Genomic DNA, 13797 nt, shown 5'->3' on the forward strand with positions numbered 1-13797 from the left:
ATTCCATTCCTTCCCCTTCTTCCTCCTCCACCTTCCTCCTCCTCCAAACTGCCCCTGACAATATTAATCATTGTAATTCCAAATCTGCCCCTCGCGTCCTCTTCCTAGTCTCTGCACCCCACCGCGCCGGATCCCAAATCCTCCTCCGCTTCTACCTCTTGAACCACAAAACCAACGCTTTCTTTAGGCCACGTGTTATTTGTTCCCAGAAGGACCTGCGCTTCGAGCACCAGCTGGGCGTTTTGGTAAATTCCAAGCATGGGGTTTCCATCAAGCTTTCTGGTTCCGTTAATTACTTTGCAATGTACTCCGTTTCCGCCGCAAAGGTTTGGGTTTTTGCCACAAAATTGGATTGCAGCGACGATGGCGATGCGGTGAAACTGATGAGGTGTGCGGTGATTGAGTGCTCCAGGCCTGTGTGGTCTGTTACCTTGTCGTTTGGGTTCTTGCTTCTTGGAGAAGAAAATGGAGTTAGGGTTTTCAGTCTCAGGCGAATCGCGAAAGGAAGGGTCAAGAAGGGGAAGAATGTGTATTCGAAGCCAACGAATGGCGGCGATCTGGTGAAGAGAGGAGGGAGACGAATTAGCAGTGGTGGTGGTGAAGGGCTGGTGGATTTAGCTTGCAATGGTGATTTGGAAGGGAGAATTGAGAAACATGGTGTTGCTGGTAGGTGTATATATAAATATATATAGTATAATTTTAACTTCTGGTTATAGGATTTTAAGCAAGGTTCAATCTTAGTTGCTTATACTATATGCCCTTAGCAGAATTCTTGCCTGTCACTTACTACTTGCTAGCACTGTGTTTTGGTTTAATTTTTTTTATTTACTTTTTTTTGGGGTTTATATATATATGATATAAAGCTTAATCTTGGATTTAATTTTTTATTCTGGGTTCACATTTAATGAAGTATTGACACTACTTTTAATAAGTTAGATAACTCGTGGTTTTTAATTCACTAAATGTGTTCTCAACATAAGATTAGTATATCTGTTTGAGAATGTTTTATATTGTCAGTTCTTCAAAACTGAAGTTTCTTCGGTACCTTTTTCTTTTATAAAAGAAAGATTAAATTACTTTTCTTTGGTTATTATTACAAGTCCTGTATCTCCAAGCATATGATCTCTAGATTGTTTATAAATGTGGGGCATCTCTCACCTCTTGAGCTAGCTTTTGGGATGAGTTAGACCTACTCAATTCTAATAGCTATATTGTTTTCCTTGTCAAATTGTGATCTTCCTGAAGATTAAGTTAGACTGTACTTAAAATAAAAAATAAAATTGCAGCCTAAACATGGCTGTCCTTTTGTCATACCTTTGTCATTGTGAGAGAATTCATACTTTTAGTCTCAATTTTACATGGGATTTTGTTGACAATTGAGCATTACTGTTCGGTAACCTCCAAGGTCACTTTAGTGGAGTGTAGTGTGTACTAGTTGATAGTTGTAATGTCATGTCTCAGCGAGGGACACTGCTTTTGGAAACTAGTATATGACATGTGTGTGTGCATCAATGCCTAACCTGTTATGGGTGGGCGGTAGTTCGTTAATTCAGCCATCATCTGTTAAATTTTTGTCTGGTGACTTGATCTTCAAAGGAATGAGATGAATCTTATCTCTACACTTGTTAAATTTTTCGTGTTCATCTGTTATCGGTTACATCTCATCTCTGAGCATACACAACAATGAGCATCTTTACATGCATACTTCAAAACGTCTGAGTTTGATACAGTTTTTAGTGATCGGTTGATCTGATTTAGTTTCAAAATAATGAATAACCATGGGCATGTGATGTGTTCCTGAAGATACATTATTTACAACTACTTGCTTCAATTGTTAGTTTGAACCTTTGGGTCATCATACATTTGCACTTCACGTATTATGAATCAAAATGTTACCGATGGCTGATAACATTGGCTAATCCACTGTGTTATTATCTAAAAGAAGAATGATTGTTAGAGAAAAGAACAAAAATAGAAGCCAATAAATAAGATTTCATCTTGGAAGAAAGTAGAAAGCAATGTCTACAAATTCTAGGTCCAAAAAGATAAGTGCATCAGTTCTATCATATACAGTCCTCATTGAGTCTTGCTCTGCGTTCAAATGGAGTGCTCCCCCCTTATGAGGTCTAAAACTTATTAGAGCCCAAAATATAAGATCCAAAGTATTTGGTTCTCTCTATTTGTCCAAAATGGTAACCCCTCTTGATGAGTTATTGAGCAACATCAGCAGGCTAAGATGGCTAACTCCTTTGTTACACGAGTGTGACTTTCACACACCACATATTTTTTTAATTTTTAGCATCTGGTTAGCCAAAAATAGAGAAATTGTATTTTATACTATAGAAAACTCTAAATGAACCCTCTGCAAACCAGCTTGAGACCATTTAAAAGTAGCTTTTAGTTTATCGTTACAGTAATGAATAATTTACTGCAAACTGCAATGCTTTTATCAGTGACTCGATTGGACTTTGACATGTTTGCAACCATCTGATCCTGGGGGTGTTGATCTCTGTTCTCTTACCGATTCTTGTTGTTGCCTAACAGTAATTAACACATTGTGATGGTTGATATGATCAGTCTACATATCATAGCATGATCCTTTTGGTATTCTGAAGTTTGTGGCTGTAGTCAAGGATCTTACTGAGGTCATATGTGATAAGTTACATATTTATATGTAATTTCTGCTAACAAGTTTAGGTATTTGTCATTGACCAGGGTATGGGTGCAATGCAAGGTGCTGCCCTTTGTTTAATCTCGAGATGTTTTAGATGGTAATTAACTAAATATTAAGAACAGAAGTTTGACTGTGGGATGTATTTTGAATCTCATCTTATCCATGTATTTTTTTCTTTTAGTGAAGCAGACAAATGTTAAATTAAAACATGATGACAGAGATGGAGGTGCATATTTTGTGGCATTGAAGCAAAATGATGTTGAAACAAAATCCATGACAAGAGCAGCAATGCCTGTGAAAGCAATTTCCATTCAGGCTCTTTCGCAGAGAATGTTTCTGATTTTGGACTCTGGCGGAGATGTACACCTGCTATCCTTGTCAAATTCTGGCATAGGTGTTGATATCACTGGTCGTGTTAGGCAACTGCCTCATGTCATGAAAGTGCAAAATCTGGCAGTTCTTCCTGATATTTCTACAAGTATGTGTCTCTTTCTTTGTTTATTTTGTAAGTTCAACTATTTTAATTTGTGGATTCTTTATCAGTGAAAAAATTTATGTGACAGCGACAAAAGACAATAAACATTTTGGCGTGGATTGAAATTTTCTGTTGAAATTATTCTCTTGACCACAAATTATGGTTGACAATAATCCACATCTACTGAAACTTCAAATATTGTTATAGTTAACAAACAATCACAACTATAGGTCATGGTGCTAATAACTTTTAGAGAAAAAGACAAATAAGTCCTATATTTTTTAACTCAACTAATTGAAAATACAAAAATATCCCCACCTTTTAAAACGCGAGAATTTAAGCCCTTCCGTCCAAAATATATGAGGACAAATAGGTCCCCTGGAAGGACTTGGATGTCTCGCATTTTTGAAAGTTAAGGACGTTTTTGTATTTTTAATTAGTGAAGGACTTATTTGTCTTCGAGTTAAAAGGTTAAGGACTTATTTGTCGTTTTCACGAATTTGTATTGTTGTCCTGATTAGCTCCTAATTGGTTCGGCAATTGATTACAATGTCATAAATAAAGGATTAATATGCAGCCTAGAGGCACACTTTCTGCCAATATATCTCTGTTTCAACTTAAGCATCTAGAAGTAAGGGATGAATCCTGCAGTAGGATGGGGAAGGTAAGGGTTTTCTTTCATTTTTGGGGGATTTTATTAGGCATCAGATTGAGAGATGACTTACATTTGGAGGGCTGTGCAGTCCTACAATCAATATGGACACTCTTCATTGACAAACGTACTGTGATTGAATCTGGACAAAGTACAAGATGTCTTGCCTGTTTGACAGTAAGATTGGAATGGTATGACTCCATATATCAAGAGTTATCCCCCAAAAAAAAAAAAAAATAATTCAAGAGGCATTGATTCCATTTTTCCTTATAAGAAATTTAAAGCTAGAAAGTTTAAAACTGTTTGGTGTGGTTGTAAGTATCTATCAAGTTATAACATTAGCATTCCTTAGCCTGGGTTAATTGTTTATACCTACCTTTGGGTTATATACTATAAAGTGAACAAGGCTGTACCAACTTTGAGTTGATTTGAATTCTATGAAACATATTTGTTAAACCAAGTTTGTTATTGAAGACTTAATAATGATACGAGTTTGAGTGCCGTAATGCTTGACAATTAATGAAAGGATTATACCGTTTTTCCCTGTTATGTAACCATCATATGAGTGGAGTATTGGTTTCTTGTCTGCGCTTCATGTTTTCATTTCATATCGATGTTCGCTAGATGTGTTGATAGCAACTGATTTGCGTAGTTTCTACCATGGGATCAAGAATTTTCCTTCAAAAGCAAAAGGAGTTGAATAGTTTACTTGTGTGGTGGGAAAGGTTAACCTTAATTTTCATTAAAGGAGAAATCTTATCTTGCAGTATCACAGACTGTCTGGATATCAGATGGAAGCCACTCTGTGCATATGTTCAGTGCAGTTGACATGGAAAATGCTTTAAATGAAATCGATGGAAATGATGAGGACGAAAAGCAGATTCATCTCCCAGGTTCACAAAATACATTGTCAATTAAAATTTTTATTGAAGTAGAAAATTTTAAGTTGCTGTTCTTGTTTATGGATATTTGAAATAAGATTTATTTTTCATGTATTTTCAGTGTAACAATTGCTGCATCAACAAAATTAACTATTTTTTAAACTCATTAGTAATCTAAATGCATGAATCTCATTAGATAAGCTGTCAATACATCAAAATTGGACTCTTCGAAAAAATCTAAGTATCTAACTGACAAACATTGATAAATATTTCTTTTTTATTGAGTAGTGGTTCAGCTTGTAACGATTGTTGGATTGGCCAAAATAAATAATTTTTACAAGTTTTTAATCTAATACTTTGTAATTGTATCACATTCATGCTGAAAAGAAATTCTATAAAGCTTTCTAAAATATACTTTGGAATATGAGGTTATATAGACATGGGATAGGCAATGTTCTCCTGGCAAAAATTTCTCATTTTAATCCATTCCCTTCTTAATTAGCATGTCACACTTCATATAATTGGAAAACTTTGCGAATTTTTCCCTGAAATTTCCCTTTATTGCCAAGATAAGATTTCTCCTTTCAATGAAAATTAAGTACCCTAGAAGCCTTTTTTTTCCTTCTTTTTTTTCTCTTTTTAACTTTCTTTGTTCAGATTCCTGCATAATCTTAGGAATTTCTTCCCTTTGTTTCAGTTATTCGAGTTCTTTTCTGTAGTGAGAAGGTCCAAGATGTCACTTCTGTTGCTTCAAATTCTGTTATGATTCTTGGACAAGGTATAATTTATATTTATATTCCTGTCTGCCATTTTGTTCATTTATAGTCTCAGGACATTCTTGGATAGTGGGATCTCACCTTGTTTCAAGCATGTGGGAAGATTATTTTTAGAGCCCAGTCAAGAGGGTGGACCAATGGAGGACAAAATCAAATATGTAGTGGAGGACCTAGAAAAACTATCGTGGAATTTTTTAGAATGCATAGCTGATCGCACCTAGTGGAAAAAGGCTTTGGTTTTTGTTGTTGACAGTCCAAGAACATTCATGCAGCTTTTCTTACACATCCTTCTTTTGACAAATCAACTAAATAAAAATGAAAGTGATGATAAAATAATTTATTATTTGTGGAATTTCACCACGAACTCTTAGGAATGATGTTATGATTTCGTATTTCTGTCTATTACTTAACCACCACCTAAGATTTTTTCCTGCTCAACAGGAGGCTTATATGCATATGCGATTTCCTGAAGTTGCTTTCTAGTTATCCTTTTATCTTTTCCAGTGGTAAGCATATGTGTTCTTATGTGCCCTCACTGACCTATAATTGCTATTTGCTACAACGTTCTAATGTAATCTTGTTTGCAGGAAATCAATGTTCCTGGCTCCCTTGATGTTCTAATGTGTTTCATGGAGTAAATGCTATCTTTCATAGTAAGTATTTTATTACGGTAAATTCATTTTCCCCCCAAACACTGAATTGTTCTCAAATGTGATCTAACTATTAGTTGGATTGTCCTCAAGGTCTGCTCCCCATTATAATGTGTTTGTTTTAACATGGCTGGTACGTCATTATTTCTTGAGTCAGGTGCTCTGGCTGCCTCACCAGATGTTGCATCCTCAAGATACTCGAGCTCTTGAAAGGTATGTATATTATATGTAGTAAAACTTTCCCGAACTCACATCTTCGAAACTCTCAAGTGTAACTTACGTGGTTGCCAGGGATACATATACCTGTTCTTGACATCTAAAGTCATTCATTAATGATATAGCACGACCTGCTTACATGATATGTATGATGAGATTTGTTACCACAAATGATAATTTGACACTTATCTTATCTCTTACCCCTTGCGTTCGATTTTTATTGAAGATACAATTGACTGATTTTACGATTTTAGGTCATGGAAAGTTGCATTTTTCCTCGCACGTAATGAGTGCAACTAATACTTGCTTATTGTTGTTTTAGATAGACAAGATCGTGGGACTGATTAAACATCTGTGGGGTTCTAAATTCTGAAGTGGAGTTTCCCAACAGCTTTAAAGCCGTCTGTCCTGTGAGACATATCACAGAAACCTGAAAGATTGAGGACTGAGCTGGTTTGAATGAAGCCCATCTTTTGGAGCTTGGCTGAAATCATGATTTTCTGCCGGAGAACTGAGCAGGCTTCAATAGGAAAAAGGGGTACAGTCTTTGCAATTGGATTGTTTTGCATGATGAAATATTAGCTTCTCTCTAGCTATGTCTGTAGTCCTTTTATGAAAGATATTTTTGGTGGAGTTGAGTTATCTTTTTTAATTTTTTCTTATGTAAGGGTTAATAATATATATGTTTGTCACCCCGTTGGTTGTTTCTTTGATGATCATTATGCCTTGTATGGTACGTGTTTGTGATGGATTTATTCTCTTACTTTGATGGCTGTATGAAATCTTTATGTTGAGGCCAGCGTCATAGTTCATTCATAAGTGTATGACAGTTGAATGATGGTGAGAGCTTTGGCATATTAAGAGAGTAGAAAAAGGACATATGGGCATAAGCAATAAGCATAGGTTCCTAACTGTTATTTGAAAAAAGTCCTCATTCTAGTAAACTCTCATCACATATTAAATGTCATTTTGGAGTAAGAGAAGCAATGATAAACGAGTGGTGCTCATTTCTCATGTAGTGGTAGGTGTTCTTACTTACCACCCATTAGAGACTAGAATGCTTAATAATCTCTCATGGTTGTAAATATCTTGATATATGGATAGACTAGTGCTTGGGCATGGGAGATGATAGGACAATTCGATGGGAATTAACCTCAAAATAAATCATCCATGTGTATCATAATGTCAGAAACAATTTTAGAACCTCTTCTCGATACCTACGTCGCATAAAGTACGACTAAAGTTGAGATCCAGAGGGTGGGACCCTTCTTCCATAATGTGATGACCCTTAGACAGTGTTTGGTTTACAAGTCAATTGATCTCTCATTATATAATATATCTTCCTCTTGATGTCGTTTGACCTATACTAATGTGGATGTTCAGGTTTGTAACAAAATAATGTCATTTGAGTAATGGCTGTAAATGATAAAGAAACTTCAGGCGGGAAATGAACTCGGGGTTAACATAATGCACGTTGTTTAATTTAGGGGCCATTTATGATTCAATGCAAATTGGACTAACGTGACTAAACATTTAAAAGACTAATTTGACTATTTGAGTATCTACTATTATTGTTGTCATCCACCATTGCACGAAAAATGAACCAATGCCAACGGTTAGCGGTAATGATTTGGTGGGAATGGGATAGTGTAGTTAAGTGTTGTCGTGACAAGCCAAAACACCGATGTAGCAAGGCATATTACATCAGTATTTAACCTGTTCTTTAAATGTTACTAGATTAAAACTAGTAAAAAAAAAAGGAAACTCTATATGAATCAAAATAAAAAAATGAATCTTTTATAAGAGCAAAGAATTTATTTCCCAGATATGTCTCAGTTGTCCGTCCTTGGGGGTTAAAAATTTTAGTTTTAATGTTTGTCTTCGTAGTCAAACTTGTTTTTGTCTTCCATGTCCCCCGTGCATTTTTCTCTTTAGACTAAACCAAACACGCGTGCAACCACAAAAACATTGTGATTCCAACACTTTCTTCACCAGTTATTCATTCCTACCCTTCTGACAAGCGACATCCACTCAATTTTAGTCTCCACTTGACGCCCAGCTCACACAGAAAAGTGAAAACAACCTAGCATCACCAGCCACTACGTTGCTATTTTGCACATTTTCCAATCCTAGATTTGATAGAACCTTATCCTGGAAAAGAAACAGTAACAATCCAGATCAATTCACCCTCAACTGGGATTTTATTTTACTATCTTACAAATTTACAATGAGACTCAATAGATCAAATTTGGAAAGTTCGAAAGATACTTTACAGTTTACTACAGTTGAATTAGAGAGGCTATTGTCATACCTATTGTATTTGTAGCTGTTGTCATATCTTTCTTAAATCTTATTTTCTTTTCTAAAATACTTTTTAAAAATATATAATATATATACAAATATAAAATACATACAAAAAATATATATTGAAATATAAAATATACAATAAAAATAACTTAAATAATACATATATTTATATATAAATATATAATAACTGATTTAATGGCCGACTTTTTTGACATGGATATAGCATTTTTGCATCCAATCTTTTCTTCTTTCTTCAGTGTGATTTTTGTATCCCATAGCTAATTGAGACACAGGTTCCTTTGTGTAAACTGTAATGATTACCTCCATATTTACCTCGTTCTTCTATGTTTTCTCTATGATTATCTTTATTCCTCAAGAAAAATGCTAGGTTAACGAGCCACATAAACAACGAATAAAAAAAACAACTTTAATTTTGTACTACAGTCTACAGTAGGTGTTATTAACAACCTAATATAGCATTGTTGATTATTCAAAACATAGTATTATTTTATCTATACTTTTGTCATAACATAAGCCTTTAATTTTTGTGCTTTTTTTGTCGTACGTTTACTCAAACTAATATCTAATGAGCATTTAACAAGTTTAAAAGGTAAGAAACAAAAGCTTGAGTATTAGTGTATTACAATAGAGAACACGAGTATTCCCTCTTCATTATTATATTCCAATCTAAATAGTAAATATCATTTAGACAGTGATTCTGAGTGGCATGCAGTACACTTGGGATCAAGCTCAAAGTTGTTGGGATGAGTCAAAATTCTGGTACCTGGCTCCTAAAATATTGTTTACCATTTCCAAATAAAAAAAAAGGAAAATGAAAAAAAAAAAGTATGTTGATTATATAGTAAATAATCAGCGTTTACATGATTATTTACTACAAAGGAGGAGATAGAAATAGAGGAGAACAACAGAGCTTTCCTCTCACCTTTTTACAGTCTAGAATTCAAGATGCAGGGCACCATTAATGGATCTCACCCTTGAACAGTATACATTACACTTAATATACAGAGAGATATACATTCGGTAGATTCTTTCTTCAACTTACTACAAGGAAATTTCAAGACTAAGAAAGTACCCGACTTATTGGGGAAGGTCAAAAGAACGCTAATGCTAATGCTACTACTCACTCAATCTGCACATCCTGTCTCTTTAGTCCAGCGAAAAAGTTCCATCACAATATCTACAAAAAGTAACATAAAATATATTACTTACAATTACATTTTTTCGGTCAGTTCAGTAAAAGTCAATAAATGTTTAAGTATGTAGCTTTGAATGTCAAAAGAACTAATTACGGAAATGTTGAAATACCTTTTGAGTAAGTATGCATTTCTAGATAAATATAAGTTCTTGACTTGAAATCTGATCAACTTTAACTTATAGTTATGTTTTACCCTTTTGTTGTGATATTTTCATTATAATGATGATGATATTGAATAATAATTTAAACAGAGGAATGCATTAATAAGAATATGTAAGAAAATATACTTGTTGCTAAACTTCTCAACAGCATCTGTGGCATATAGAAGGGTTTCATTGGCTTTTTCCAGAACCATGTAAAGCTCCCTCCCTCTAGTGATTCGAGAGATAACCCAAGCGTTGTTTTTTGCTCTAATGCACACCTCCATATCTTTTTCACAACCAACATTATCTAGCTTTGCTCTACTCTTCTCCAACTCAACCTCTTTCCTAAGCTTATTCATAGCAAGTAAGGATTCCTGAACCAAGTGCGTAAACGAAACAAGTTTTACATTTTCTAAGTTAATGAGTTTGCTGGCAAATGTATAAAATGCATATCAAATACATAACACATCTTGATGCCAGTATCATACCTTAGTTAAGGTTGCAACTTTCGTTGGTGGAGTAGCCCTGGACACGTTTCTATCACCATCCACTAATAAATATCGGTACCCACTGACATGATATGCATTCTCACCACCCCATCCTTTCGATAGTTTCTCTTCAACTTTCAATATCTTAAGTGATGCCTGATGTATTCAACAAAGAAAAAGATGAGGCTTGGATTAGACCTCCTAAAAATCCACCTTTCATAAAGGATAACTTGTTGATGGATAAAACTTAACCTCATTTGTTTCTTTAAGGCACTAATTCTTATTAAACAATGTGACATATTTTAAAGGTTTTCTCAGAATTTATTAGGAAACAAGATATTCAATATAATAGAAAAAGTACTAACCTGTTCAAGAACTTGCTGCTTCACCGCTGACACTCCTTGTTCCCCATTGGCTATAGAGGATACAGGAATAAGAAGTAACAATGTAAGGTTTCTATGCTGATAAGCACACAGATACATTCTCTCACCAGTCTGTCGAAGCCAAACTGTTGGTGTGGCAAACACCCATGTACCAACCTCTGCGCCCCATAAATCCGTGACAAGATAACCATCTTTTCCTTTGGACCACTTTTCACTTTGTAAGGGCCTCACCACATGATACTGGCTATCCTCGGTAGGGGATACTTCAGATGAACCATAGAAACTTTCAGATGCAGAGCTTGGAATGGCTATGTTAGACTCAATGGCAACACTGGATGCAGTATTGCCTTTTCGTAGGTAGGACCAGGAACTTACACCAACAGATAGAGCTTGTGGAGTCAACCTTAGCACAGCATATGTAAACAAATTGATGGTGTCATCCTGACAAATGAGTCAATAGTCAAGGTTAATCAGAAACTTAATGAACGACCACTAATTTGCCCAAAACTATTCCATCATTGAAAAACAGTATTGTACTTGATGATTAAAACCATACAGGTGAGAGTGTTGTTGACACCAGCAGGTCCTGAAATAAAATGAGAGAGTAGCAGGGCATGTTTCCAGCGGAAGATTCAAGCACCCTGACAAGAGACTGGCAAAAAAGGATGACATCAATAAAACAGCGTGAACAACTGCAATATAGTCAACATCTTATGTGGATATGATCTGAAGCATGGGATTGAAATATGCTAACACATATACCAAATGTAAATTATCAAAATCAACAACGCCCTCACAGAACAAAAGGGGAACATCTAACAGAAGCAGTAGGGATAATCACAAGAAAATAAATTTATGCAGAATAATAAAATTTATCAAACCATGTGTCGCATTCATTTGAAGAGCTACACTTGCATTTGGAAGAGAGAATAAAGGAATGCGCAATAAAAGGATCAGATAACCACAACATCTTTTGCACAAACAATTTTGTTCATTGTAACAAATCACTCGTATTGTATGGACTTGATGAAACCCAAAGACAGCATTGCAAAGTCAACTTAGAGAAATCATAAGATTTGACCAAAGAGATAATCCGAGGATCTATCATCATATCATACTTTTACATAAATTTCCTAGACCTTCTCACGTCACAATTCACAACTTAAAACTTATCTAACCTGAACCTCAATTGCAGCCTCACGGCCTATTGTCAACATCTGCACAGTTCCTTGTTCCTTTAGGCAATCACGGAACGACGGTAAAAGCAGCTTTTTCCCCACAAGATAATCTGCCTCACAAGAGAAAATTGATAAATAAGGTATGAGAGACAGCTACTTCAGCATGTGTCAGGCAGCACAGATCCAAATGAAATCATTTGATACAGCAACTTCACCATTACCGCAGCAGCAATTATTCCATGGAGGCCGCTTTTTACATGCTGACAATTATGAGTTATGACTTACAATGAAATATTTTGAATCTCAACTCAAACTAAAGGATAATCATGATATATCGATTTTGCACTAATATGATGACTCGTACCCCTTAGATAATCCATGACAAAGGAATACAGATGACGCCTTATTAGTCCTCCACCAGGTTCTTTCTCCAGCAGTGTCCTTATAGTTCCATGAAACATCACAAAAAGTGAGTGGATTTCTTTAAGAACTTTCCTCAACGCATCATCTCTCCATATAGGTTCTGAATCATTGCTTTTCTCAACCACCTACAAGGCAAAAACTTCACATCACAAGAAATTGCAAACACTTAATGCATGCTCTAAGAACATTTATAGCACTCATCTTTTATTTAAAAATGCCTAAAAGTTACATAAAATTCAAGATCAGAGTAAAAGCGGCGTGATCATGCATTAACTGTGCTCAGAAAACATGTAAATATTTCTAAGATAGCGCTTAGAACTCAAATCAACAAGCTCTCCCAAACCTTCTAATGGAAGTTACGAGGACGTAAAAAATTATTTCTCAAAACAATAATACGGTAAGTTCTCGTCCTAACATGAACAAAGGATACAAATGAAGTAAATAAGTAACAAAAGGAAAAGGTAGAAACAGAAAATTAGGGTTAAGGAAAAACAGACCATAACCATCCATATATCGGGTTCGACCTCGTAGAAGATGTGAGAATGTCGTTCAGCTTCAATGACCTCGCACGCAGCCTCAGGAGAGAAAATCCTAGAAGAAATCATGGAATCAGAATCGAGAAGGTTCTAAATCAAAGAGTAATAAGAAGAAATCGAGGATGAACCTGGTGAAAGTGATGAGGCCTTCGCTGAGGCCAACGACGGAGAGTTGCTTGGAGAAGGGGAGGCCAGCGGGGAAGAAGAAGAGGATCTTGTCGAGTTCTTGGCCTTCGTGTTGGCCTCTCCGCAAATCGAAAATGCATAGCTCCACAGATTCATTTTCTGTAGCTGCAGAAGACAGCCCCATTCTCACTACGATGATTACTCGCTCTTTGATTTCCTTCTTATTTATATGCTTTTCTACTTTGCTTCCTTCATCATTATGCTAATCCACATTCCATTTTACTCTAAACCCTATCATTTACCAAGCAAGTGTCAAATATTAAACACCTACAAGTCAGAACAATCACGATCAATGCAATTCCTCATTTCAATTCTATATAAAAGGTACTATTTACTAAAAATTTCATAAAGCTACTAATCTTTCCTACAATTCTTCTCCTTGATAGCGTCAACTAATAATTGCTAACATAGCTCCAAATTCTTGAATGAAATTCATATTTGTGACGAATTAAGCTTTAATTTATGGAATTGAAAAATATTATAGATAACCAAAAATTTCTCACGACAAAGTGTCAGATAAATCACAGTTGCTGATAAAAGTTTTAATAATCATTCAACAATTTAATTTAAAGTTTTAAACACGTTTACATAGATGCGCACGTATAAAAGAGAG

At 35.3% G+C, this 13797-nt stretch overlaps 2 protein-coding genes across 7 annotated transcripts in view; one reads left to right on the forward strand and one right to left on the reverse strand.

The window, feature by feature from the left end:
* LOC107623216 overlaps positions 1 to 7123 on the forward strand; it is a gene marked incomplete in the record, with an annotated part of 7835 nt that extends 712 nt beyond the window's left edge. The window contains 8 exon segments of the mRNA XM_016325402.2: positions 6 to 666; positions 2856 to 3152; positions 4569 to 4694; positions 5380 to 5460; positions 5900 to 5964; positions 6046 to 6111; positions 6266 to 6321; positions 6647 to 7123. Coding sequence (XP_016180888.1) covers positions 6 to 666; positions 2856 to 3152; positions 4569 to 4694; positions 5380 to 5460; positions 5900 to 5928 — 1194 coding nt within the window.
* LOC107623095 (vacuolar fusion protein CCZ1 homolog B) lies at positions 9465 to 13686 on the reverse strand. 6 transcript variants are annotated; one of them, XM_021114944.1, is made up of 11 exons: positions 13127 to 13686; positions 12960 to 13053; positions 12404 to 12587; positions 12255 to 12299; positions 12040 to 12149; positions 11418 to 11513; positions 10969 to 11302; positions 10844 to 10902; positions 10479 to 10634; positions 10135 to 10364; positions 9465 to 9829 (listed from the first exon to the last, which is right to left on the reverse strand). In XM_021114944.1, exons 1-11 carry the CDS (start codon positions 13306 to 13308, stop codon positions 9799 to 9801), a joined length of 1521 nt encoding a protein of 506 aa, XP_020970603.1. In that variant the 5' UTR covers positions 13309 to 13686; the 3' UTR covers positions 9465 to 9798. The 6 variants fall into 6 exon arrangements, with proteins under 6 accessions (XP_020970603.1, XP_016180727.1, XP_020970602.1 ...); XM_016325241.2 differs by having other exon boundaries at positions 10844 to 11302; positions 12261 to 12299; positions 13127 to 13683; XM_021114943.1 differs by having other exon boundaries at positions 10844 to 11302; positions 13127 to 13683.

The sequence above is a fragment of the Arachis ipaensis genome, chromosome B10 (genome assembly GCF_000816755.2).
Source record: "Arachis ipaensis cultivar K30076 chromosome B10, Araip1.1, whole genome shotgun sequence".
Taxonomy (NCBI): Eukaryota; Viridiplantae; Streptophyta; class Magnoliopsida; order Fabales; family Fabaceae; genus Arachis; species Arachis ipaensis.